The sequence below is a fragment of the Cupressus sempervirens genome, chromosome 11, assembly GCF_028749045.1.
Source record: "Cupressus sempervirens isolate cs-2001-9-10 chromosome 11, ASM2874904v1, whole genome shotgun sequence".
NCBI classification, from domain to species: domain Eukaryota; kingdom Viridiplantae; phylum Streptophyta; class Pinopsida; order Cupressales; family Cupressaceae; genus Cupressus; species Cupressus sempervirens.
In genome coordinates, this window is record NC_143128.1 from 549,159,230 (window position 1) to 549,187,160 (window position 27,931).

General features: G+C 34.6%; 1 protein-coding gene across 3 annotated transcripts; it reads right to left on the bottom strand.

Moving 5' to 3' along the window:
- Positions 1 to 10,426: 10,426 nt before the first annotated feature.
- On the bottom strand, positions 10,427 to 23,650 carry LOC149530797 (uncharacterized). Of its 3 annotated transcripts, none has more exons than XM_089808011.1 (8): positions 23,232 to 23,370; positions 22,822 to 23,132; positions 22,311 to 22,622; positions 13,498 to 14,696; positions 12,690 to 13,360; positions 11,613 to 11,671; positions 11,395 to 11,453; positions 10,427 to 11,182 (listed from the first exon to the last, which is right to left on the bottom strand). In XM_089808011.1, the coding sequence occupies exons 5-8, from the start codon at positions 13,127 to 13,129 to the stop codon at positions 10,787 to 10,789; spliced, it is 954 nt and encodes a 317-aa protein (XP_089664137.1). In that variant the 5' UTR covers positions 13,130 to 13,360; positions 13,498 to 14,696; positions 22,311 to 22,622; positions 22,822 to 23,132; positions 23,232 to 23,370; the 3' UTR covers positions 10,427 to 10,786. The 3 variants fall into 3 exon arrangements, with proteins under 3 accessions (XP_089664137.1, XP_089664138.1, XP_089664139.1); XM_089808012.1 differs by having other exon boundaries at positions 22,822 to 23,129; positions 23,232 to 23,356; XM_089808013.1 differs by lacking the exons at positions 11,613 to 11,671; positions 12,690 to 13,360; positions 13,498 to 14,696; positions 22,311 to 22,622; positions 22,822 to 23,132 and having other exon boundaries at positions 23,232 to 23,650.
- Between the last annotated feature and the right edge of the window lie 4,281 nt (positions 23,651 to 27,931).

Sequence of the window (27,931 nt, forward strand, 5' to 3'; positions counted from 1 at the left end):
TGATCCAAGAATGTTGTTCTTGAGAACACAATTATGTTTCATCCAATTTCCTAGGCATTTGAACTAAAGGTCCCAAAAAAACTAGGGGATGATATATTAAATATTATGGTCAATTTTGAAAACACAAAGGCCGCAAGTGGTAGCATTGGTCCTAGGTTATTAGCATTATGTGATTGAGTGAAAAAATAGAGTAGTACACTTAGAAATAACTGTCGTGTTCTATATTTGTCTCTACCTTTACCCTCCGCACCACAAACAACCCCTCTCCCCCCCTTCCCTCTCTCTCGTGTACCTACTTAAGTAGATGCTATTAATGTTGATTTCATCTAATTCCATGTCCTTGAGGGTTTGGTTGATAATTTCCTCATACTGAGACTTACCAACCCCCATCAAATTTATTTGTTACCTATCCAAAAAAATCCATCATTTTAATTTGAATCCATAGGTACTTAAGTTCTTGAGATTTAATAAAAAATTATCCTCTAGGAGCCTAAATGATACAACTTCTCTTTCATAAAAAAGATTCATTCCATTGTTCCTAATCCTGGAGTTGAGCTTTGCAACCATGCACTTCCTCTTGGAATACTAGGGAAGATTTAGACTTATTTACTCATTTATCATTTCCAAGTTCCTTAAGTGCACTAGTAGTCTCTTCTTCTTCAAACTCATTATAGGGTGCAATAGGTACTATCTCATCATTTTTGTACTCTTAGTTTGAGGGGAACTAGGGGCAACTTATAATTTTAATGAGTCATTAATAATGTTATTTTTATATTTTTTTTTGTGGGAGGGGATTAGCCTCTAATGGTACATAACTTGTGATAGTTCCATATAAATCTTCAAACTTTTTCAAACATAATTCTATCCTCTTAGTTTCATGTGTCTTCTCACTATAAAAATGGGGTGGTCCTTTTTTCTATGCATTCTCTTCAAAATTCCTAAGGATGTTCCACTTCTTTCCCCTTTTCATTATCTCATCTAAATCCATGAAATTTTGAGAAATGTCCTCAATTATGTTCATATAATATTGCTTAACTCTTTTAATAAAAGAATTTGTGTATCCTTTGGGATCATATACCCTTCCATCTCCATCTTCTAGATATTATCCCTCTTTTAAATATTTGTGGAGAGGCTTAAGAACATTGTATCCAATAGAAAACCTTTCATACTTGTATGTTTGAGTAAGTTACCTTCTTCCTTTGATATATGGATTCCTTTTGCAAATAGATCATCTTCCACATTAAGTCTAAAAGGTTATCCTTTTAGAAGCACAAATTGATAGCTTAGGGGGATCTTTTTGGTAACCCTTGCAAACTAATGAGAGTACTATCATTCTTTAAGAATCAATATTAAAAAATATTAGTATTCCCCTTCTTAGAATCATAATCTTGTTGACTTAGAACTCTCCTCATTTTGAGAGGAAACCTCTCACATTGATGTCCCAATGCTCTAAATATCCTTATAAAAAATGATTCCTAAAATATCCTAAAATTGTAGTATATGTTATCTTTGTCCCATATATATGTGACATCGTATTTGTATAGGAAGTCTATTTCCTTGATTTTATGTCGTATTCAATTCCATAGCATGACTAAAAGCATTACTTATCTAGAATAAGATCAAGTGATACAATAAATAATAATGTTTGAAAACCATTTTTTCTAGTATACAAAATGGTTGCGTATAAGCCTTTCAAGCTCATTGCAAATATCAAACTCTAGGTTAGGATTAGGGGTTTGGCATCATAATGTATTATTCTTTTGGCATCATAATCACATACTTGGCACTAACTATTATAAGTTTTTTTGAAAAAAAATAAAATCATGAACCCCTTAGTAGAAAATGGTGTAGTTCCTAAATGGGGCAAGGATAACTTTAGTGGTGAATATTCGTCAATTGGTGAATTTCACTCATCAAGGACACTGAATTTGGTTTTAAAAATGCACTTTTGGGGTAACCATGTCACCCACACTTTATGGAAATTGGGTCCCATGCTTATATCAATCGCCAATAATGATACCAAATTATTTGTATTTTAGTGATGACTTTGCCAATAGAATTTAATCTTTGTGTGTGATAAATTAAATAGTTTTGCCTATAATTTCCAAGGCTTGTCTTAATCTATGGTCATATTCCCCAATATTTAGTAAAAAATAAAGTTAGATTATCGGTTAAGTAAATATATTTGACATGTGTCTCTATTTCAAAGACTTTCCATGTAACTTTTTATCCTTTCTCCTTTGATAAAACGTTATGTATTGGTTCATCTTCCTTTCTTCCTTTTCTCCCATATTATGACTAATTAATTTTGAAAAGTGATTTGACTTATTTCTCATTTCTTTAGCAATTCAAATATTTAGGCTTTTTCAAATTCTTCTTCTTCAATTGCATCTTCAATGTTTTCTATTTGCTTAAATCCTTCACCTTTTATACATTCTTGTCACTTATTAATTCTCAGTGTCTTGTTGCTTCCTCCTATTATATAGGCTGATTCTTTAATTTTTTATTCTAAAGATTTCGAAGACATCAAAAGCATTTCATTCTTGGAAGTTCATTGACTCTCCTTCACCTAGTAAAATTTGCATTTGTTGCATTTCCTTTAATACTTAACTCCTCTAATGATTTTGAAGTAATTGATTTAGCATTTAGGGGAAGGTTCTTTTGATTGATCAAAATTAGTTACTTTATTTGACTTTTTGGTGCATTGATATGTCAAATTTCCACATGTCAAGCAACTAGGAAATTTTTTCAAATTCTAACTTTTGAGACCAACATTATTTGGTTGTTTGGATCTCAAAGGAAGGGGAAGTTCCTTAACTGGGTTGTAAAAAATACAAATGCATACATATAGTTCAAATTATTTCCCTTTTTGTGTTTTCATCCACCATAGTAATGACCCTAATGAAAGTGTCTTTTTTTAGTGTCAAGGCACTCCCATATTTTAAGAGTAAGGTATGAATTTTGATCAATAGATCTTTTGCAAGGTTGTGTTTGAGAGGATCAAAATTCAACTCCAAATCCTTTTTATAAAACCCTACTACATCTATGAGATAGGGGCCCTCTTTTAGGATTTCATCATTCTATTACATTTGATTTTGAAGAAACCACTCGATATTATTTCACTTCATTGTCCACCTCCAATTGTCTTTGCACCATTTTCTAATTCAATCCCAAGCAAGCCATGCTTGCAAATATTAGAAAAAAAAATGGCATTGTTTTCAGTTGGGATTTCATTCTAACCAACTCCTCATTTTGAATACTTATTTTTCTTTTGGTTACACTTCTTTGTTTCCTACCCTCCCAAAGGAATCTTCTTTTAGAGTTTCAAAAAAATCTAGATTTAGTTAGCAACTAAATATGAGCAAATGAGCCATAGGCTAAGCCACTTTGGTTTAGAGCTAATAATTAAGGGGTCTCCATTTTGTCAAAGTTGTTAAGGTCATGATTACAACCTCGTCCTTTCAAGTATCAAGGGTCCTTGCACTCAACAAGACTAAATCCCTTGCAAGCTCATTTCAAACTATTCAACTTCACCTACAAAACAAGGGCCCCTTATTTACCCTTATGACAAAGTAAAATAATCGTAAATTCTTTAAAGGCACAAGTTTTGATACATTGTGTTCAACCATGATATGGTCTCCTCCACCATTGGTCTTTTATTGATTGATTGCCAAAATTGTATTTTGTGGTGTTAATTTTCTATTTTCTAAGCATTACATTATTCTATTATGTTTTTTTCCCTATCCTTCTACTTGACTTTACTTGTGTACTCCTTGTGCATTCATTGCTTTTATTTCTATCAATTGTATGAACGTTGATAAATAAATGGAATAAAAATGTTCACAACAAATATTCTCATTCCTCGACCATTTTTTATCTTGATGCAAATACATATTATTTTATTTAATTCCTCCATAAATTTCTTCTAGAATATTTCCATATATGTTTCTAGATTTACCATGTTTGTCAATGCTAACATCTATATAGTATGTTGGTTGCATAAAACTCATTGTGTCAAGATTGCAAAGGTGATCTAAAACAATTAGGGCAAGCAAAAGAGCTTTCAAGAAAATGACAAATATGTCAGTGCAAGAGAAAATTAATGCCGACAAAATAAACTAATTGTAGAGGAAATTACATGTTTGATTACCCCATGTCTCTATTTTTGCTTAAATTTAAGCAATTGAACTATTCCGAATATATTTGGCAACTAAATTGTTCCCATAGATATTTTAAATGATGAGAATATGATAAAATGAAATCTTCCCTTATTTTAGTGGATGGGAGATTGCTTTAAAAATGAAGATAAGCATTGGGAATAAGGGGTGATCTAAAAATAAACACCAACTACTTAGACAACTCCATAAATTATTTTCCATTTTTATTTATCTCTTATTTAAACTTTGAATATGTTTCTATAAACTATTTCATTTTAAAATGGTTTTAAGATTTATGTTACAAAATAAGCAGCTAAATTTATAGTCATGGAGTTTACAACTTCATAATAAATTGTTGATAAAAAAGATAAAGGGTGTGTTATATAGCTTTACAAATATCTTCAACATAAGATAAGCTCCCCTTTAGCTTTATCGAATTGTATTAACTTCTTATATTAATAATTTGTGCCTTTACTTGGAAAAGGTTGAGCATTGTTGAAATGGGTTCTCGAGAATATTGATATCGGAAAAATGGAAACAGCTTGAGTAAATAAATATCGGAAGAGCTTGAAGTATTTGAAATGGGTTAAATGGTTCAACTTGAATAAATGGATCTATTAGATTAAAAAGAAACCTCTTTGCTTGTCTCCTTGTCATGTGCATGAATTGCTAGAATTTCTAATTAATTCATCTACAAACCATACAAAAAATTGCAGACATGTAACTTCTAAGAATGACATTTAAAAATAATAAAAATTAATCTATAATACCTAGACATTTATCCATGGGAGCACTATAAATCTGTTGAATCTGCAAGGCTGTCATATTTCCTCAGGATTTGTCTGTGATTAAACTTCCTTCGGTTGCCAAAATCTTGTATTGTTGTTTTGTTTGAGTGTCTCTGTATATTTCTTCTCCTTCTACCACTATTCGTTGCATCCTTGAAATATCCTCCCATCATTTTAATATGTTGGACTATCGAACCCTCTATCCAATGGTTTTTGTATCTTTCATAATTCAAGCTTAAGGTTCCCCGGAAGATCGTTATTCATTTGCATCCCTAATTCCATCTGTTTGGCGGTTGCCTCTCATTTTCTTAGTTTGTATCATGTTGTTCCTTCTTGCAGCAATTTGTATCCATTTCCAACCCAAGTCAATAAAAGCCTATCATTCTTCCCCACTCTAATCTTTCCAGCTTTTCCATTGTTCCTTCCTTGTTGATCAAAATTCAGCTCTATTTTAACCAAGTCTTGTTGTTTTCCACCTCTGCTATTTTTCTTCGCACTATTCATCCTGTCCCTTCCTTATTGCTAGAACTTCAGCTTTTAGAAAAGCCTACCCTTTTCACTTACTCTTACTTCTGGACTTGTCATAACTTCGTGGTTATTCTTAAACATCACACTATGGAAGAAATAAAGCTTCAAGAAGTCAACTTTGACTGTTTAACACTTTTAGTCTAAGAATCTAAACCTTCATCCATAACTCTGCAATATTTTTTTCCTGTCCCCTTTACATTTTTAACTTTCACTCTATCAAAGTATTTAACTTTAATTATTCTCCCATGTAGCTGAAAAATGATTGATCTATGTTGAATTATATGCCAAGAGGTGTGAAAGGTCAATTAGGAGAATTTTGTATTTACATTTTGCATACATACATTTGTACAAAATATGAGGTCAATTAGTAGCTCACTTGGTGAACGGTGTTGTTTGTTAAGAAGTAGAGCGACACAGAGAAAGAAAATGAGACCTCGATATAGCTAATTTCGTACTCAAATTGGTATGGATTAATTTTTAGCTATAAATATTGCATGAACCAGCTGAATGACCTTCAAAGTTCTCAGATTTTGTCCTTCTGAAAATAGAGGTCGATGTTGCTTCTTTGCTTGCCAAGCTCAGGACATATCGTGTGTTTGTTGCTGATATTTTCTCGATCCAAACAGAAAGAGAAAGATAAGTTGAGATGGCCATAACGCTGATACCAAAGAGTATTGATAGCTGATCTCTTTTAGCCAATTCATGCTCTTGAGACTCTAGTAGCAATCAACTTATATGCTAGTGATCTTTGATGTCAACTGCAATGGATTTCAGATTTCTTGGACTACTTGTCAACAAGATGACAAGTCTGTGCATTGAAGAGGATGTTCAACTAGGGACAGCTCTTAATCTGAGTCACTGAGAGCGAATTGAGTTCCATGCACGGAACAAAGCATACATTGAGAAAAACAAGATTTCTCCCTCCAGAGGTTATTTTGAAGGCTTAAACTGAATTGCTGCTCAATTTTCTATACCAGTTCTTGCTCGTGGTTCAGAATTAACCAGTCCAAAATGTAAAAAACTAGCTAATTCTGACACAGCAAGATATCCTTATAGATGCTGACTGGCTGACTGGCTAGCTTTCATTCCCTGAAGTATTTGTCCAGCATATCCTTCACTCCTGCTCCATACCTTATCTGAAAACACATTTATTTTGTCAAAACCTTTTGTTAACTTCATCTTCACAAGGAAGCTGAGCCTTGCCGAATGGTTGTTATCTGTTTTTACTGTTCCCTAAGAATGAAATGTTACCCTCCAGTGTACTGTTAAGAAAAGAAAAACAGGCAATCCGATTTATTAGGAACACACAGGGACAACCTGCCATCTACAGGATGCAGAACATCCCTTGAGCTTTCCAAGGAGCGAATAATTAGTTTTAAAAAAATAGAAAACAAAAGAAAAGTTTTCAAAAGAGGGAAATATTAGAATACATATGTTTATTAGTTTGAAAACCTTACAACGTTCAAGAAATACTACTCAAATATAGAAACCGCCCTTTAAAGTCTCAACATTCCCAAACAAATCCACATTGTGACCTGTCAAAAACACTTCCTTCTACAAAACAGATTTGTTTATTCAACTGTTCTAATACAGGATTTGCAATCAGTTCTATTACAACGATTCCTCGTCCTTGAATTGTAGAATCACCCAAAAAAAATAAAAGTGGGTAAATTCTATAATTACAATTTTAAATTTTAATAAGACATAATTATTAATTTAATCAATTTTAAAGACCTTTAATTATGATTCATAATTTTGTTTATTAGATATAAGGTGATCTGTAAAAAATTACAAATCAAGGTTCAAAGAGATATGCAGTTCAGATAAGGATGGTTTTTTTTGGTATATTAAGTATCTAATAAGCTAACTGATTTGGACAGCAGCTTGCTTAGACAGATTATACAGCAGTATCGATCAAATCTATGTCTAATACTAAGTTGCCGGTTTGGATTCACATTCGGGTCTCGGTTTGAGATTTGGGTTCAAAATTCATTCAATTTTTTTGGGTTGGGTTTGGATTCATTTTGGGTTCGTCTGACACCGATATATATATATATATATATAACAAATGAGTTCATACACCACTATGCTAATTTTATAGCAACATAGCAAAATATGTTAAGAGTAATTATTTTGTTTCACTTATTAATTAGATCATCTTGATTTAGTTAATTAAGTGGTTTATTACTCTAGTTCTTAAGCTTGCTTTTAGGTGCATATAATTAATATTTTATATTAATTATAATGCGCAAACCTAGTTAGGGTTTCGTGATTCCTTTTATAAGGATTCACCTCTTTGTATTTTTTCATTCACTTATTGGATCATAATAGAGATTTCTCTTTGCATGTTCATAAGATATCTCCGGCCTTTTGGCTTCTATGATTTTTTCTTGCTTTTGTTCTTTGCTTTTTCCATGTGACAAGGTTGTGCATGCAACTGTTCTTGGGAGATTAGTTTTTCACCTAATCTAACATGGTATCAGAGCGATCTTGCTGCTCGTTGTTCGTGTTTTGTTGAAGTGTTTCAAAAACAAGAGTTTTTCAAGGGTTTCAGAAGCTTTTTATGTAGATTTAGGGGGGACCTTTGTTTCTGGTCACTTTGGGCTCAAACGGACATCACTATTGCGCTCAGAGCGCCCAAAAACCCTAGATTCCATATAAAATTTGTCCATTTTGAACAACGTTGGTCCGGGGGGCAAAAAAATTGTCATACAAGGCCATACGGCCTCTGCACGCAGTATGAGGCAGAAATTATTTTTAAAAATTGCAAAAAAAATAAAACTATGGCAGTTTTTAGCCACGGAGGTTAATTAACCGCAGCAGCTCCACCCCGCGACGGCCGTCCACCCTCCTGCCGCCCGGCCACTGCTCCGCCGGCGGTGGAGAGGATTTTTTGTTTTTTATTCTTTTAAAATTTTTTTATTAAAAAAAATAATTTTTCATGCATTTTCAGAGGCCCTGTCGGTTTTTCTTCCGTAACTTAAGCATACAGACGTATTTTTTCAATCCGAAAAATGCGCTAGAAAGCTGGTTCTGAGATGGAGATGCTAGTACAGGTGTTTTTGGGTTTTGATGCAGTTTGGTGGCCTGTTTTGGCAGTCAAAGCCGGATGTTCTGTTTTGCACTCCGAGAGGCATATCTTGAGCATTCGGACTCTTTTTTGGGCTCGCCAGATATTGTTGGAAAGCTGGTTCTGTGAGTTATTCAATTGCAGAGGTCTTTTCTCCAGATTCTGCTCCAAGTTCTTTCTCCTCCGAGTTTTGCACTTTTGCACTCTTGCGGATTACTTGGATTCTACAGGTCCTAGGATCTCTTCTTCTGTTCTTTTGGCTCACTCTTCTTTCTGACTTCTGAGCATTGTATGCTTCTCTTCTATTGCATTCTTTTTTCTGTAAACGCACTGAGATAAAGTGCTTGCTTTTGCATATCTGGGATTTTGTACACCTTGTGTTTGATTGTACTCACACTCAGTTATAAAGTGCCATAGGGATCATGATGTTTTGCCATTTTGTGCTCATCCACCTTTGTCAAGTGAATGTTTCTTCCGCGACATTAGCCCATGCTATGTGTCGGTGACACCGCCCTTTATCCTGTGCTTGTACTTCTATTGCACTGTTGGTGTTCCTGATTCTTCTTCTTGCAGATGTTTCTAACATTGCATTTCAGTGTTCCTGTCACCCCTCTCCCTGTTCAGCATTATGGGGGGGTTCACCTGTTGGCTCTATTGCTTCCTTGGTTCAGTTGAGTGATCTACGTATTCAGTTTTTGTTCCTATGTACTAGGCGGATGCAGTGGCTAGGCACCTATGCATTTCGGTGAGATGGTTCATCTACTATATAGACACTCATTTATTCCTACTTTTCGAGGTCACCTCTTCGATTGATCAACTCTTCAGACTTTGTCTTCTCTACCTGGTCATGCACTATTTCAGTTGAGGTTCCAGCAGTTTCTTCTAACGTTGTTTGCAATTTCATGCTTCAGAGATGCTTCATGCTCTTCCTTGTTCCTTTCTTTGGGACATTTCCTAGATTGACGCTTTGTTTCCTTCATCTAGTTCATTTCCTTGTATTGGGTACCTAATCAAGCCTTGTTGTCGGGACCCATTTTCCTGCTTTCATAGCTTTGCTAGGTTACTTTCCTCCTGAGCTTTGCATAAGAGGGGGGTGTTAGAGTAATTATTTTGTTTCACTTATTAATTAGATCGTCTTGATTTAGTTAATTAAGTGGTTTATTACTCTAGTTCTTAAGCTTGCTTTTAGGTGCATATAATTAATATTTTATATTAATTATAATGCGCAAACCTAGTTAGAGTTTCGTGATTCCTTTTATAAAGATTCACCTCTTTGTATTTTTCATTCATTGATTGAATCATAATAGAGATTTCTCTTTGCATGTTCATAAAATGTCTCCGGCCTTTTGGCCTCCATGATTTTTTCTTGCTTCTGTTCTTTGCTTTTTCCATGTGACAGGGTTATGCATGCAAGTGTTCTTGGGAGATTAGTTTTTCACCTAATCTAACAGAATACACCACCATATCGATGTTTCAGTTCAAAAACAATAATGTGAACATTAATAATTAGCCATCACAACATTTTGCTGTTGCGATTAGAATCACAACAAATAATGCTATAGGCCCATTGAAGGCCAATGTTATGATTGTGCTATATTGTAAGCTTCACATATTAAATGTCATATTCAATGATTTAAAGACAGCAGCTTTGGATCAGATTGGATGAAACCAAGAAAACAGGCTTCGGATCCAGATTTAACCACAGTAAAGATCTCTTTAAATTTCGTTCAATCCATAGTTTTCTATACATGTTAGCCTATATGCACAACACACATTCCATAATAGATTTGTGACACTTTTATACATCTGATTCTTCTCAAGTAGCATTTAATTCAAATTAAATATGATTAGTAATTTAAGTTCAATCATGTGCTTGAGTCTAATTTGGCAATAAATGCTTTTTGAAAAAGTAAACAAAAAGGTGTTTTTTTACCAGATTCTCTGGAATTCTATACTCGATCTATGTGGCAGACTTTTGACAGAATCTGATAAGGACCAGACTTTTGAAACAATTGAACTAGGAGTTCCTAGGTCTAGGAGAGAATCTGGTAATCTAATAGAATAATTCCACTGAATAAGGATGGTTTTGTTTTTGTATATTAAAGTATCTAATAATCTAACTGATTTGGACAGCAGCTTGTTTAGATGGACTATACATCAGTATCGATCAAATCTATATCTAATAGAAAAAACCAACTGAAATAAACCATAAATCAGCAACATTGTTGGAAGATGTCATTCCTTTATCTGTCGTTATCCCCTCTCTCAGACCATGCTGTCCAGCCTGTGCTACCTTCCACCCATTGCAACATATAGTCTTTTTGAATTCTTTGAGCATATGGGTGATTGACTCTTGGGGCAACTGGAATAGTTGGTGCAACTGGAGGTACTGGAGCAGCTGAAGGAGCAACAGCAAGAGGTGCTGCCACAATAGTAACCACATTCCGCTGTTTATTCCAATTATTTTGTGTTCTTAACTCTGTAATAAAGTTTTGATGGGCTATCTCAGAGTGTGTTCTTTTTGTTGAGCCTCTCACCCTTGTGTGTCCATGCAAGCTCTCTTCTCTAAACACTTTTATTGTTCCATCATTGAGAAGCTTCTCAAATTTCCTTCTAGCAAGCCTCATAGTAGCTGTCACCTGCACATTGATATTATGAAATGTGAGTCTCCTCAGAGACTCGGTAAAGAGATCATTCTTTGCTATTATATATATTGTCATTCCTAAGCTTCCAAATATAGCAAAGAATTTCAATTGATATGATAGAAAAGAAAGCATTGTAAATTTTCTTGATGCCCAGAATGTATCCAAACAAAACTTTGGAAATCCTTGAACGTAAAAGTCAAATATACCCCATATCTCTCTAGCCCCCAGACAGTCAAAAAACAGATGTTTGATATTCTCAGGCTTGCTGCAAACAGAGAAAAGAGAAACGTGTCAATTCGGAGGCTTAAGAGGAGTCTATGGAGGAGCAGCCTCCACAAGAAAGATATTGTAAAATTTCTTGATGCGCAGGATGTATTGAAACAAAACTTCAGAAATCCTAGTATTCTCATGAATGTAAATATACCCCATATCTCTCTAGCCACCAGACAGTCAAAAACCAGATGTCTGATATTCTCAGGCTTTCTGCAAACAGAGAAAGAGTAATGTGTCAATTCGGAGGCTTAAGAGGAGTCTATGGAGGAACAGCCTCCACTAGAAAAATATTTTCTTAGGTTCCACTTGTGCGGTCCGAAGATTACCAAATGCTGCTATGAAAGTTCAAATTAAGCTGCCCAGCAAGAATTCGGATGGAAAAGGATATCATGGTTATCCACAAGAAGATATATTATATAAAACTGCTAAGTTGCTGGTTCAGATTCTGGTTCGTATGTGGGTTCAATATTCGGATTCGACATTTGCTTGAATTTTTTTGGGCTGGGTTCAATTAGTTTTGGGTTCATTCGTACAAGATTTTTTTTTTTAAAGAATTTTTTTATATATGTAAACATATCCTGCAACAAATAAATTTATACACCACTATGCTAATACGATAGCAATTTAGCAACATACACCACCATATATATTCATGATTTAGTTTGAATAGCATGACAAAATGTCAAAATACACCACTATATCAATGTTTCAATTCCAAAACAGTAATGCCAACATTACTAATCACTAATCAGTAAACACTATAAATTATGCGATCAAAAATCATCAAAGAATTCTTTGTCATTAGGAAGATGTAGATTAGAAGCACAATTAGTGCCACTAGCATTAGTAGTCTCAATTGTAGCTTCAGGATCAACTTCAACATCATTCTGTTCACCCTCATCAATTACTAGTGCATCAAAGTGGGCTTCCAACTTTGTAGACTCTAGTTCAACATCCCATTGTTTTGCCTCCCTTTTTTTGTAGGTGTTCTCTTTGTGAGTTGTGAGCCTTAAGTTGGAATGCACAAAAACCAAGTTATCTGCCTTCTTGGAGTTCAGTTCAGTTGCATTTTATTGAGTGGATAAAGGAGTATGTGCTCCAATTTCTCTCAAATGATGATGAACTAACAACCTATCAAAATTTACGAATTTCAAATTATAGAGTGAAGGGTTTTGAATATTTATGAACAAGAAATTACATATTAGAATCTTAAGATTAAAGAACTTACTTGTGATAAAATTTTGATGGCAACAGGCTACAAGAGTTGGTACTTTTGTTCATGGAAGTACCACCATTTATGAGCATCAACATTGTTCTTGTCTTCAAGAGCATCAAACCACAATCATCGATGCTCGCAAAACTCATAAATTCAGCCCTCACTGCTGATCGTAGGTGCTCTAGAAAGAGTTTTCGGAGGGCTGCCTTGTACCCTTTAGAAACTTCAAGATCCCTATATAGAGCAACTCTAGTGATGTTCCCCTTGAGGACATCTTGGCTATAGAACTTGGGAGTCAATGCAAAGGCAAGTAGATGCAAAAGGTTAGTCATTTTATTCCATCTCTCTTCCATGATTACTTTTAGCTCTTTGAAGAACTTTTCATCAGGGTCTTGCTCTTCAATCATAGAGTCAATGCCATCATATACCTCACCTAAGCAAGGCTTGTCCATGTCAGTGTATCAGATCATGCTCAATATAGGCTCAGTGAACTTCAGAAGGTACTCAACACGATTCCAGCAAGAGTCTCGTAATATTGTTTCCTTAATGGCAATTGCCTTCTCACTATTAGATTGCCTCCATACGCTCCAATTAGTACTGGTTACCATTCTAGACAATGCCTCTTTCACTTTGATAAGGCGTCTCAAAACAATAGTGTTGGAGGCAAAGCAGGTCTCAGCAACCTATTTTAAGATCAAAACAATAGTAAACTAAAAATTTAAAATCAACTAATCTATTTAAATTTAAAAACATAAAAAGTTTACTAAACTAATGCAATTAAATTTTTAAACATGTTTAAATTTTAAACAATTTAACTTACCTTCAAGAGCTCCAATTTCGAGAATTGTCTAAATATGGCTTGTGTCATATGGTGGTTCGTGACAAATATTTGGATATCTTGTGCCTCTTCATACAATTTTTTAATCCACTCAACCTTAGTGCCATTTTTTTGCAGCATTAGGTTGAGTGAGTGCATAACACAGTGTTCAAAAAATGTGTTCATACCACTCCTCAACCAATAAGCCAACAGCCCTACAATTCTTTGCATTGTCGATTACTACTTGAACAACATTATGAGGGCCAACTTTCTCAATGGCTTGGATGAGAATGTTTGCAATGAAAGGATCGTCCTTTACCTGACCTTCACAATCCAAAGCTCTCAAAAACATTGTGCCTCTTGTGGACACTGCAATAACATTCACCAAAGGACGGTTCCTGGCATCTTTCCATCCATCTGATACTATTGTGACACCTATTTCGACCCATGAATCCTTGATGGGCAGCATGGCAGCATTGATGGACAGCATAGCAGCGTCTACATGGGCCACCTCATCATCAGGTAAAGTGGTGTGTATCTTCTCATAACTAGGGCCCTTGGACCCACTTGGAGCCTCACTAACTGCTCTCATCATGTATTGCCAATATAGTGAGCAAACAACATTAAATGATACTCCATTTGCATATACACATCTCACTATGGTTTGATCAGCAATGTCTCTAGCTTCATTTTGAAATGATGCTTGCAATAGTTTCATTGCTTTCTTACTTACAAGTTGTTGTTGAGGAGTATGTAAGAATAGATGACCCTTGGCCAATGGTTCATTGGTAATAGAAGTTGAAGACATAGATGAGATTTTCCCTTTCTTTGAAGGCCTACCACTTTGCAATGGATAAGCAACACTTGCCCTTCTAGCAGCTTCATCTGCTTGTTTTTGTTCTTGAATGTATTTGTTCACAATGTGATTTGGAAGGAGGGTTTTAGATAGCTTTCTATTTACTCTCGGCTTCCCTGTACAAAATTTAATGTCTTCCTAAGGAATAAAGCACCAATGTGCTTTCACTCTACTATAAGAACTACTTGATTCCTCTTTGCAATGGCTGCAAATGCATACACAACCTCCTCCACCCGGCATTGGTCGAACTATTTCCACGTATTTCCATAACAGGGCGCATCTGTTGATTTTGAAGTGGGGGTTTCCAATGCCACAATCACTTGCAGCCATTCTTTAAAATTGAAATCTACAAAAAACACAAACACAGTATTTATAAGTTACAAGTATTTGCAAGTATTTATTGAAACACTTTTACACAGCTTACTGGTAAATAGTAAATATTATCTGTTTATAACTTTATTGAAACACAATATAATTGTAAAATTTATTATTTATATAGTAAATACATTTGCAGGACATAAAATATTGAGGAGTATCAATTTATAAATTATAAACAGTATAATAGTAATACTGTAGTCTGTAAACAGTAAATAAAAGGAGAGGTTAATATTTGCCAAAGAGTTGACATAGTACATATTTTTGAGTCTGAAAATAGTTGAGAGGAAATAATACTGCATACATGGAAGCTCACCCTACTATGAAACAATCTGAAAATAGTTGAGATGCAAGCTGGGCACAAAACAAAATGAAACTTGCAGATTGTAGCATGGGCTTTGGAAGTGCAGCCAAGGGAGGAAAAGGAGGACAGATGTACACGGTCACCAAGTCCAGATAACAATGCTGCGAATCTCCAACGCAATGATATGAATCCAGCTCAGACGTTCATCATCAAATCATCCACATTTTGAACATCCACGACTGCTTCCTGTCCAATAAAACCCGATTTCGAGGATTTCCTTTGATGATAATTCCTGTGTGCATGTCCAGTGGAGGGAAAATTGACATATGTACCTGTCTAGTAAAACTCAACATGCGTGCTTCTCCAAAAAAAACCTTCTCGTCATGAATAGAAGAAAGACAAGCAGGATGCGAATAGGTGAAAATCTTAAAAGATAAAACCATAAAAATAATTTAATAAATTTGAAATTCATCAAAATTTTATGGAATTTGTTTTGGGCGCGCATTCACCAGTCAATATTCGCTGCAGAAGATGCCAAATTCGACCAGAGTCCCTTTCACCAACTTTGCACCGAATGTGGCAGGATATAAACGATTTTGAATCGAATACGAACCACATTCGAATTACCAGTGAATCGACTACTGTTTTTGGGGCTAGATGACTGAATATGGTAACTTAGTATAGATGCCAAATATAACAAACAATGCTTTCAAGATCTCCCACTCAATAAGTTGCCCCCCAATGATGATGTCTGACAATTTAGTGATACCTTTTGCAGCCCATTTCTCAGCAATGCATCCTTGCAGAACAGCAAGGGGTCTATCTTTATAACTATGATTCCACCATATGGATTTTTTATGATAGATGGCATTGTCTTTAGTCAATACTCCATTGTGAGATAGGAGGTGCCTCGCTCACTCCCATCTTCTCCAGATTGCCTTAACAATTGCAGAGCTAGTAACCTTTACAAAAAATAGGTCTGTGATAAGATCACAAGGTGAGAGTCCTTTCCAGTATGAGCTTTTACATGGACCTCCCTCTGCTGATATTATTTCTAATCAAATTTTTCCATGGTTCAGATCCTTCCTTCTAAAGCCCTAAATAATCACTTAGCAGCAAGTGATAATCCTTGTGTCCTGAGGTCTTTCAATCCCACACCTCCAACTCTCGTACTCATTGTACACAACCCCCACTTTATAACATGATGTTTTGAACCCCCTCTACCATCCAACCATAGAAAGATCCTAATTTGCTTTTGGATAAGGTTAAATTGGACTTGGTAGAAGAGATATGCTAAGGTGTAGTATATGTTGTAGGAGGATAGGACCTATTAGGATACCTGATATCTTCCTGCTAATGACAAATATTGCTTATTCCATTTGCCCATCTTCTTATCAATCTTATATCTTTCAAGTCGGGAGAGATTGAGAATGGGATTCCCAAGTACTTTGACTTGGTGTTTAGGACCCCCCATAGATCAGCCCATATTCGAAGAACCAAGCTGAGGGATTCTCATCCCAACCCAGCATAATGGATTTGGAGAGCGAGATTTCGCTCCTTGATGCTTCGCAAAAGAGGTCAATTTTATCCATGACTCTTTTCAGATTATCTTCTTCCAAGGTGAGAAGAATTGCAGTATCATCTGCAAATTGGGCATTGAGGAGTTCATCCGAATTGGGGAGGGTAGTCCCCTGAACATTGGGAGAAATGGAATCATCCCTTAGAAAAAACAATAAGTTCATAAAAAAGGTACAAGTATTTAAAATAAATCACAAACTTAAATCTAAGATAATAATTGAAATTAAAAATTAAAAGTAAAGTTCAATGGTATCAAAATCTAAATATTAAGAATAATACTCACAAGTAATGCTTGAGAAATGGCTATTTGAGAGTCGATTTATACTCATTCTTTTGATGTTGTTTCCATTTAGGAAACTCATGTTGGTGGATGATATGATAGATAAAGATTCTAGAATTTAGGCTATTTGGTCACTTGCCTGTCTATCTTTTCTAGTTTGGAGGAGAAAAGGGAGGCAATGTCAGCTTTAAGTATTTTGTTGGGCTTCTAAGAGATAATATAGATTTCTTGAATTTGTTGGATACAAAGCCTAACAATTGCACATTGACATGGATTTTTGAGGAATAACACAAATTTCTTGAATTCAATGGATATAAAGCTATGTTGCCGGATGCGTCCCCTGCTGCCCAGATTCGGGTCCGGATTTGTCCCCGAGTTCGCTGTGGGTCCGGGCAGGGTCCTTATTTTTGACTGTGGATTTCTCCGGGCCCTTGCTAGAGCGAACCCAAACGAACCCACAGCAAACCCAAGGCTAAAACAACTTTAAAGAGTGTGCTTTTTTAACTAAGATACCGATTCATGCCCTGTAGCCCCGGATGCGGAAGCGGATGCGGACAGATGCAGGATGAGTTTGGAAGCGTCTTGGATGCTGGCAAGGTGCGTTTATTGAGTGCTAACTTCTGTTTACTGACCAAATCATTACCCAGAACTCTGTCACAGTCTTAGTCACTGCCCAGAACTCAGCTACAGGCTTGGTACGAGCCTCAATCATCTTGTACGATCCCCTTAATGGAGTATTTCAGACTTATATGGAACTGCTGTACCAGTCCCTAACATAGCTTCCTCTGTGGTAGATAAGCCATATACAGCAGTTAGCACTCAATGAACTACCAGCAGATAGACATTTATCTATTGCCCTATGTGAGCAATATTGCCCTATGTGAGCCAGATAGACATTTATCCATACGCATCCGCATCCCTCAAAAATAAAAATCACGCCTCTTGCATCCGCTTCCTGCATCCGTTTCCGAGTCCGCATCCGAATCGGTAACTTAGTTTTTTAATTGTTTTCTTATGTAACTCTCAAAGGAACTTAATAAAAAATATTTCACTCATCTAATCCCTTATGTCAAGGAGGAGGACAATGATATAGCAGCATATGGGACTAGTGGAACTAGTTTGGGTTCCAATGATGAAGATCTAGATATAGTTGCAGTTGGGGATGAAGCCATTGATCCCTCATTTTATGATGATCCATTTGACCCTTGAAGGACATTTGATACTATGATTATTGATAAACTACTAAACATTTGTCATCTATCATCATGTTTCAAACTTTATTATTTGATGAGCTAGTCTTTGTTTTGCAATTTAGTAATTCAATGTATTATTTGATGAACTAGTCTATTTTTTGCAATTTAGTAATTCAATGTATAATTTTTTTACAATCATGAAGATAGATTAATGAGCGAGTATTTAATGTTTTTAGATTCAGGTAAAAACAAGTTTTGAAGGGACCCGACACCCTTTGACATTTGGCATTGATCAATGATCAATCAACAATTGTTCATATTGTGAAATGACTTTGTTTTGCAACTATGCATGTTTCTCTTCTGTGTGTGTGTGTGTGTGTTTGTGTGTGTGTATACTCACGAACCCACCCACGAACCCAAATAGGGGAAAAAAAAATTGCCCGAACCCACGAACCCGAACCCCGAACCCGAATCAGCAACTTAGATATAAAGCCTAAAAGTGGTTTGTCTACATGTAATACCAAAGGATTTGAGAAGGTTGTTATTTTTGAAAGGTTAGATAGACTCCTGATTTCTATCAGTTGGGTTGGTAGAATCGGTTATTACTAGTTCAAAGATCTTAGATTGGAGAGGATTTGACCACCACCAAATCAAATATATTACTAATTCTTTCAAAGCCTCAAAAAAATCCCTCTTAAGTTTTAGCTCGTGCTTTCAAGACCATTCTCTTCAAGATATTATGCTTGAGCGTGTCATGGAGGGAGCCTGCTATGGCATGCTAATGTACTCCTTTGTTAAGATATTGCAGTTTGCAAAGTATAAGCATAAAAGGTGGAATAGACTGTGTTTTGGCAACCTCTTTTTGGCTAAAGCAACTGCAAAATCTCATTTAGATGTTGTTACTTGTCAGATTCAAGATGATGGTGTAATTGAGGAAATTTGCCAAGACGAGAATGCAGTTGTGAAGGAACTAGGGAATTGGAGTTATGTGAGGAGATTTTTTTAAGCAAAAGCTGCACATTGATTGGCTTCAGGAAGAAGATAGAACAGTGCCATTTTCCAGAACTCAATTAGCGGCAAAACAAATGGGAATCTTATCACTTATCTAACTGAACAAATGAATGAATTGATGAATTGTTGTCTTTATTGAATAACATGAGGAGCCTTTATAGTTTATACAATGCCAATGAAAGCTGTTCACCAACCATAACCATAGGTAGGACAACTATACCAGACACCAACAATCTAGACAATATAATATGATTATGTTGATGTACGAATATCAATGCAAGGAATAAACCATCTACATCAACAGACTATTGTCGTGCTCAATTAAAAATGTCTCATCACCCTTCTTCCTCCGGAAAACTCCTTGATCATTAAACTTCAATTGTATTCGGAGGAATTTACACTTGTTGACAGAACTATAAGCAAACCAAACAATTGAAACAAGAAAATTTGCTTATCTTGGGAGAGAGGGGGCTTGAAACACTAGAAGAAAATCCTTTGCTGAAAATGAATGATGAAAATCAAATAACAGTTTCACAAGTTCTTCTAGATCTATTTGGCATACAAGCACAAGGAGGGAGAATAGCCAATAAACATGAGTTTCAGAAAGCTTTGTCTTCCAGAGAGGTATAACTCGCCCTGTTGACATGATGGGCTCGCATGTACATACACTCACATTATCTTTTCCCTTCCATTTTTATGATACTCCCTGATTTTACTTTTGTAGAAAACACTGCAAATGAAAGGAATATGGGTAGAAGATTTAGCATTATCAGGGAACAAAGACATCATTCTGACAGGAGACATTGCTAGCGTAATGCAGGAAACCCATCGGAGTGCTCTACTACCACATGACAGAGGAAACAAAATTAACTGATGAATTAATGTGTATTTTCAATAAAATGAGGAGTCTTTATACAATGCCAATGAAGGCAGTTCACCAACCATATTCATAGGTAGGACAGTTCTGCCAAACACCAACTAACAGACTAGGCAATGAAATAAAATTATGTTGAAAACAGTTATGCCAAAATTATCTCAAGTCCTCTGAGGGAATTCAGCTTTCCTCTTGCAGTAAAATGTTGAAGAAGGCCTCTCAGCTCAGCTCTGTTTATTGAGGACACCTGAGATTAAGGCAATTTAAATGTTGTTGTTGTGTCTTTGACACCATAAAACTCTATTCACAAGAGGCCACAACTTATATGGGAAGGTAAGTTTGGAGATATCCCACTGCTATATAGCATAGACAGAAGCCTCTCACCAATTCAGACCAGTCTTCCGATAGCACCTCTCATACTGGGCAAGTAGAGTGAAATTTGGTGTGGAATCTTGGCAGTTGATTCAACAAAGGCCTGCCGGCCTGAACACAGTTACCCCTTCCCTGCATATTCTATTCCTAGAGCAATCATATGATGTAATCAACGATAAATAACTGTACTCTGATCCTATGGGTAGATCTGGGTGACTGACTCATTGATTGGAATAATGGAATTGCATGTATTAAGTTTAAGTTTAATGACAATTCCTGCTTCTGGGCTCAATTAATGTTGATTTTCTGTATTTCTTGGGCTTAGTCTTGTATGGTTGATATGAGCATGAGTATCCAAGTTCACTTTTCTACTAATTTTCACTGTTAGTCTCTCCTGATAAAAAAGGAAGAAAATTTACCTGTAAGAAACCCATGTTTTCACCAGGTGTGTGACAGAAATCAATTTTAGTGGTCTAGACAAACAAAAACAAAAAGTTAACGTTACACTTGCACTTCAGGTTCATATAAATATGTTCATTTCTCTTTCAATAAGTTTGTTCTATTACCATATTTTATGATTTTATAATCAATTTTCTGCCATCATTATACTATTGTTAGTTAGCACTCTATACAATGTGATAAAATTCTAAGGCCGAAACAAAGTGCTTGGCTGCTCTTGTCTGCATATAAATAACTTTTATATACAAATAAAAAATCCTAACAAATAGTGAAAATTTTCACAGTAAGCACTCTCTATAAAGAGATTTTACAATATTATATGCCATATTTGGATGGATAAAAGAGTTGCTACAAGTCCTGTCAGAAGTGGATCTCAGGCTTTAACTTTGTTGCAGTTAAGTATTTCCAATTTATCCTCTCCTCTAACCTACCAGATGTCTGCTTCCACATATCTCCTCAAGCCTTGTTAACTGCTACAATTGAAAAGTTTAAACGATCAGCACATTGTTTGTTACTTGAAACATTAAAAACTTCTAATAACAGACAACATGGTGGCTGTTTATCTTTTATCCTCCAAAAAAAGGAAGAGTGATCAGCACAATCAACATAGGATAATTGCTTACAAACACAATGTAAGTTATGTAAGACTCACCAAAACACATATTACTAGACTTGTCACAGAGAAACTACCAAGATTAAATTGTTGAAGGTCTCTCATCACATTTATTTTGTATAAGGATGCCAGACTATCACCCTCCATTGCAAGAATGTTAAGAATTTTACCTTTACAAAACATCATTTTCTACACATTTCACGCACTGTTCATCTTTATTCAAGTCCTCATTTCTTAGAGATTGATCAAGGTGCCAACATTTTTTTACATTAGAGAATGCACTCACTCCAGTCGATAGAGGAAAGAATTATGGTCTCATTGTCTAAGATTAAATTAAATCTTCTACTTTATATAATAAAAAAATTCAATCTTGTCACTAGATGATGCCAAACAATTTGGTCTGATTGCCGTCAGAATCAAGATCTGTGATATTCCCTTGGGCATTTAACAGTCTTCTGCGTCAAAATGGGAAAGACATTTGAATTGTCCTATCTACACATGTAGATGCTATAGTCTACTGCAAAATATTGTAAACCTTAAGAAGTTTCAACCATTCAACACATTTTGGCAATGTGTAGTTATAATTGTACTGCTAAGATCAACTTTGCAACTCTCAGACAACAAATTAATATAAACAAATTTTAATGTTATTAAAAAAATTAAGAAAAGGTAATCTCATTCTCGAAAAAGTTTGTTCCATTAACGCTTATCAGATTTTGTAATCAATTTGTTACCACAATTTTACCATTGCTAGTCGCCAGTCTTTTCAGTTCAATAAATCTCTAAGCTGGGGGCGCTCAGCTGCTTTAGTTGTCATTTAACTTAATCTTAAATACAATTATAAAATCTAAATACATTGAGAAAAATTACACAAGAAAAATTCTGATTACTGGAATCTTACACAATCGTATGCCGTATTTAGATGGAGAAAGAGTTGCTACAAGTCATGTCAGAAGCAGATCTCAACCTCAGTATTATTGGCTTTGATATTGGAATGCCTAGTGCACCGCTTGTCTGCTACAAAACATCTTTTCAAGCCCTGCTAACTGTTCGAATCTGTCTAACATAGAAGTCTAAAAAGTCAGCACATTGTTTGTTATTTGGGGCAATGAGAAGTCCAAATAACAAAACAACCTGCTGGCTGTTTACGATTCTCATATTCAAGAGTTCTCCACTTTATTATTTTAACATTTCATTGCATTCTTCAAGAGACCTATCAAATTAATGCAATCAGATTTCCACAATCCATGATTTATAATGTTGATTTTCTGGAATAGATTGTGTAGATGAAAAATCTCTACACAATCTATTCCAGAAAATCAACATTACCTATCAAATTGTCAACATCTCTTGATATTTGATTGTGTAGATGAAAAATCTCTACACAATCTATTCCAGAAAATCAACATTACCTATCAAATTGTCAACATCTCTTGATATTTGAGATATTCTCCATTGTAGGTATGTCCAAAAGATCTCCATTTGACCACATACCATTTTCAAGACAAAGAAAATTTCTTTATTGAAGATTGATCATATTGCCAACATCTTTTAATATTTGAGAATTCATTCCCTTCAATAAATGGGAAAATCTGTGTCAACACCTTTTACATCTAATTAATCAATCTCTTCAGACCCGTATCCATCTGAGTGTTATCAAACTCCATAGGTTTGATATTCCTTTGAGCATTTCACCAAAGAGCAAACTCCTCTAAGCAATCTTCTTCCTCAAGATAATAAAGAGAGTTGAGTTTACCTTTTGATGGAGAAACCGATCCCAAAAATAACTTATCAATTGAATTAATGGCGAGTGGCAACTTACCAGATTCCTGTGTAAATCGGCAAAGTTCTACCAGATTTGCCCCTTCCCATGAAAGAAACAATATTAGAAATTTAGCCTCCTTGTGCTCTACGATATTCTTAACTTCCTGCTGCCATTCTTTCACAGAGAGATCACGAGCTCTTGGTTGATATATAGCTTGCAGATAACCACACATATGTCTGAGCTTCTTCTCCAGCCGTTCACAGCACTTTCTCAAGTCGATCAACAGCGTTACCCCATCCAATACTTCTTGACCCCTGGCAAGCCCCGATGCCATCTTCAACTGCAACTCCAACTTAAATCGAGATAACCCCAATCTGAATTATATAAAGAACAAACTGTAACCCTTAGGGTTCCTAGAGTTTTAAATTAAGAAAAGTTGCAATAGTAACTATTAATTATTATTACGCCGTCGGCGTTCCCTATATGAGAAGGAGAACCTCAAATAGCAGATCAACGACTGACACTTCAGGATAGACATTGACGACCATGTAATTCGTTTCAGCCCTACACGTATCAAAGGAGCGATTTAAAACTATGTGACTGTATCAACATAAATGATTTGAACAATAAAGTGTTTGATGCCTGCCCAAATGGCCCCAGCTCTAATTACGTATTTCACACCACTCAGTCATTTTCAATGACAGGGGAAAGGTTGAAAAAAAACAGTAAATACTATGCTTTTTTATTTTTGTAATATATTATTTAAATAATAAAATAAAGATAATATATATTATAATTATCATTTCTTTTTATATTATTATCATATACTTAATAGATATTTATTCTTATTTTATATTTATAAGTAATGTCTAATAGTATTATATAGGAGAATATTGATACAATTATATAATACTATGTTAGTATTATTAGAGTTTTATTTTATGGTATTCATATGTGAGAATTTTGTATTAATATTATAATAATAATAAAAATACTAATAATGATAGTATTGTTATTAATTTATTTTAAAAATATAAATAATAATAATATATATAGATATAAAGATATCATAAGATAATAATAGAAATATTTATAAAAGTTAATATACTAATAAATAATATTAGTTATTTAATATTATGATATGATAATGAGATTATAATTATAAAATGAATATAATGATGATGAGATATATATTTAAAAATTTACATTTATTATCAACTTTCAATATTAATTTATTAAATATTTGGCTCAAGGGGGAGAGAGAGATATCTTAGAAAACCTTTTGCATTATATATTGTGATAGAATACATTTCTTGTTGTAAACTCTCTTTTTTGGCATATTCAAAGAGAAAGTGGACATCATTTCTTTAGACAAGTTGTGCATATTCTATGACCGTAGAAAGCAAAACATTGTGTGGAAGATAATCTGACACGGTGAAGGAGAAAGTAGGCAACATTTTTTAGACAAATTGTGAATTTTCTATGATCCTTGAAATAAAAAACAAATGGAGAAGATAATTTGACACAATCAACGAGAAAATGGGCAATGTTTTAGAGACAAATTGTGCATATTCTATGATTGTAGAAAGCAATTAAAATGTATTTTTAGGGAATTCTAACAAATAATTTTCTCCCACGTAATTTCATCACTTTGAATTTAGGTCAAAGCAATACCTATTATATTAAAGTTGACAATATGGATTGTCTCATTACTCTCTCCATAGTGTAGATTGCATGTTACAAAGCTTCATTGCTTCTTGCCCAAAACAAATAAAATGGTGGAATCCTTTTTTTAGTCAATGTATCACTAAGGACCTCACTAGGTTGATATGTAGGTAAACCATGCAACATAGACTCATTTTTTCAAAAGTATTTGTAGTTGTGAGTCGTGTTAGCTTATACATTTTAAACTAATATTGATACAAATTTACGATAATAACAATAGACCATTTTAACTTTAAATCAAATTATACTAAATAACTCTCATCAAAATTAAGTTTATGCATAAATAAAATCTAAATCAAAATTAAGTATTTTTAACTTCATATATTATTTAATCAAAATTAAGTAATTTAAAAATGCATATAAATTATTTCACACCTTTACAACATACCTATTGCACACTAAGGTGTGATTACTCATTGTTAATTGTTAATTAGGCTCTTCACTGTGGACACCACCCACCATTAGAAAAATGTATGTGTCTGGAAATTTGTCTCATTTTGTTAATTTGTTACCTTCCAGTCACTACCAAAATACCTGCCACAAAGCTACCTTTCAACCCACGGAGCTGCTAGCCGGACTAGGATGGAATGAAGTACCCCAAAACACTAACGTACTTGCCAAAGAGCCACGTGTTGGGTCATGGAGCCGTGTGTTTGGACATGAAGGTGCTTGCTGATTAAGTAAGTAGAGCACAATAGGAAGTTGTATTATCAGTGGGCCATGGAGGTGTTTACCATGGACAAAGGAGATGGAGAAAAATTAGGAGCAGAATGGTTTCTTAGGAAAGGAATGTCTGAATTGGGCTCTATCTTTGTGGAGCACGTGGATCCATGATAATTTTTTAGGGGGACTAAAGGAGGCATCCCATGGGAGGGGCTTGGGCTCTATATTTGTGGAGGGGGTGGCCCCATGATAATTTTTTAAGGGGGACTACAGATTTATTTAGAATCTACTTCTATAAAATAGGTCCTCCAACATTTTAGCCCTCTCAATTTAAGCAAGTGAAAATGCGGCAGGGCTGGAAATAGCCCCATGAACCAAGGGAAAATATTTGCCACTTGTCAAAACCTACTGTTCATTTTCCCACCAAAGAGTTTATGAAGAAACTAATTTTTTATTTTTAAAATTTATAACACCATAAGCTTCCTTGAATTTAGGAGTTAATCTTTTAAAGATAATTCACATATAAAATTCATGTGACCACTTCCTTTTAGATATTCCTAAAAATTCCCAGTGTCACCCGCTCTATTTTTAAGGAAGCAAGTGCCCATTGGACCCTAGCCTAAAGGTATAATTATATTTTTTTCCTACATAATAGGAGCCCCAATTTTTTAGCCTTCTCAATTTGAATGGATAAAAATGGGGTTGGGCGGGGCTAGATTTAGCCCCACCAACTTAATAGTTTTTTTGGTACATGGCAACAATTTATTAATTATTTTAAAGATTTAATTATGATAGTAATAAAATAATGACATCATAAATTAAAATTCTTCAAGTGATATTCATGAGACAACTAGCTTCCATAAATTTAGGAGATAAAATTTTGAAGTTAAAACAAATTAAAATTTCATGTTATCGCTTGCCTTTAATATTACTAAAAACTCTTAGCAGTCAATTGCTCTATTTTTTTATGGAAGTCCCCCTCCATGGGATCCCAACCTTATTAAGGGCAATCTCCAATGCCTTATAGATGGTGGAATGCATTGAGGATCAAGGGGAACGGTTTACGGGAGTGCATAGTTTAAGAAGAAGAAAGCCAAATAGTTTTCTAGCATGCGAAAGGAGACTAGCAAAAATTCAGAGAGGAGAATAGAAGAGGAAATTAGTTGCATTGCTTTAAGTTTTTTGGAAAAAGAGATTGTGAGATAGTGAGAGATAAATAATAGGACCCAGTGGTGAAGGATAGAGGGAGGCATTCGAAAAAGAAACACAATATATATTTTTGTTTAAACAAATTTTAATTATGCTCTTATTGTTTTAGAATAGAATGCTTGTTATGTTAAAGTCTTCTGTAATGACCAACAATTTGATTGATTCGCTATGATCTCATTCATTTAAAAAATCGATGCAATTATTCTGGCATATGTGTATGATTTATTTATTTGTTTAACCTACTAAAATATTTATTTTTAATCTCACATCTAGATCACTCTACTTATTTATTGACCCCTTCAGTGAGAAACAATACCTTTCCTTTAAATCTTCTAAATCCAATTACTATTTAACATCTAATATTTGGTTGTGTAGAATATTAAATCTTGTTGGTCATGAAATTATAAACCTCATCTTTTTCATGAAAACAAAGTTGTTACATTTATGAGGGTTTAATAAATAACAAAAAGAAAAAAAATGGCATAAAACACATTGGATTTTAGGCAAGAGCCTAGAAGACACCAATAAATTGTGAGCCTCTTATGTGGGAGGTCTTGGGTTTGAGTCTAATTGAACAACACATAATAATAATAATTAATCTTGGCTTTGGCCTCTCACTGATAAAACTAACACATTGGATTTCTCCAAACAAAAGTTCAAATCTATGATCATTTTATACAACAAGACTTGTATGACAAAGTTAACACCCAATAAAATGCTAGAGAAAAATAGTACTCAGAAGAGAGGTTTAACGATGATCAAGTTTCAATAGTCATAGATGATTATTTATACTTTAGATTTGACTATTGCATATAGTTGGCCAATTCTATTAAAAAATGATAAATACTAGCAATCGCATCTTGGTGTTCAATGGGTATGCCAAAGATATTCTAATGATAAATAAACTAAATTTGATCTATTTATGTATACATTTGTATAGTATGTGATAGTTTGAAATCAACTATACATCTACTTAAAAGGATCCAAACATATATGAAACTAAACCTCTGCACATATAAGATAATTAAGATCCTCACTCCATTAGAAATAGGTTCATGTTTGAGATCTCCATCTTCCCCTTTCCTTCCATCTCTCTCACCTCCTCTATCTTTCCTAAGTTGCATCTCTCTCTCTCTCTCTCTCTCTCTCTCTCTCTCTCA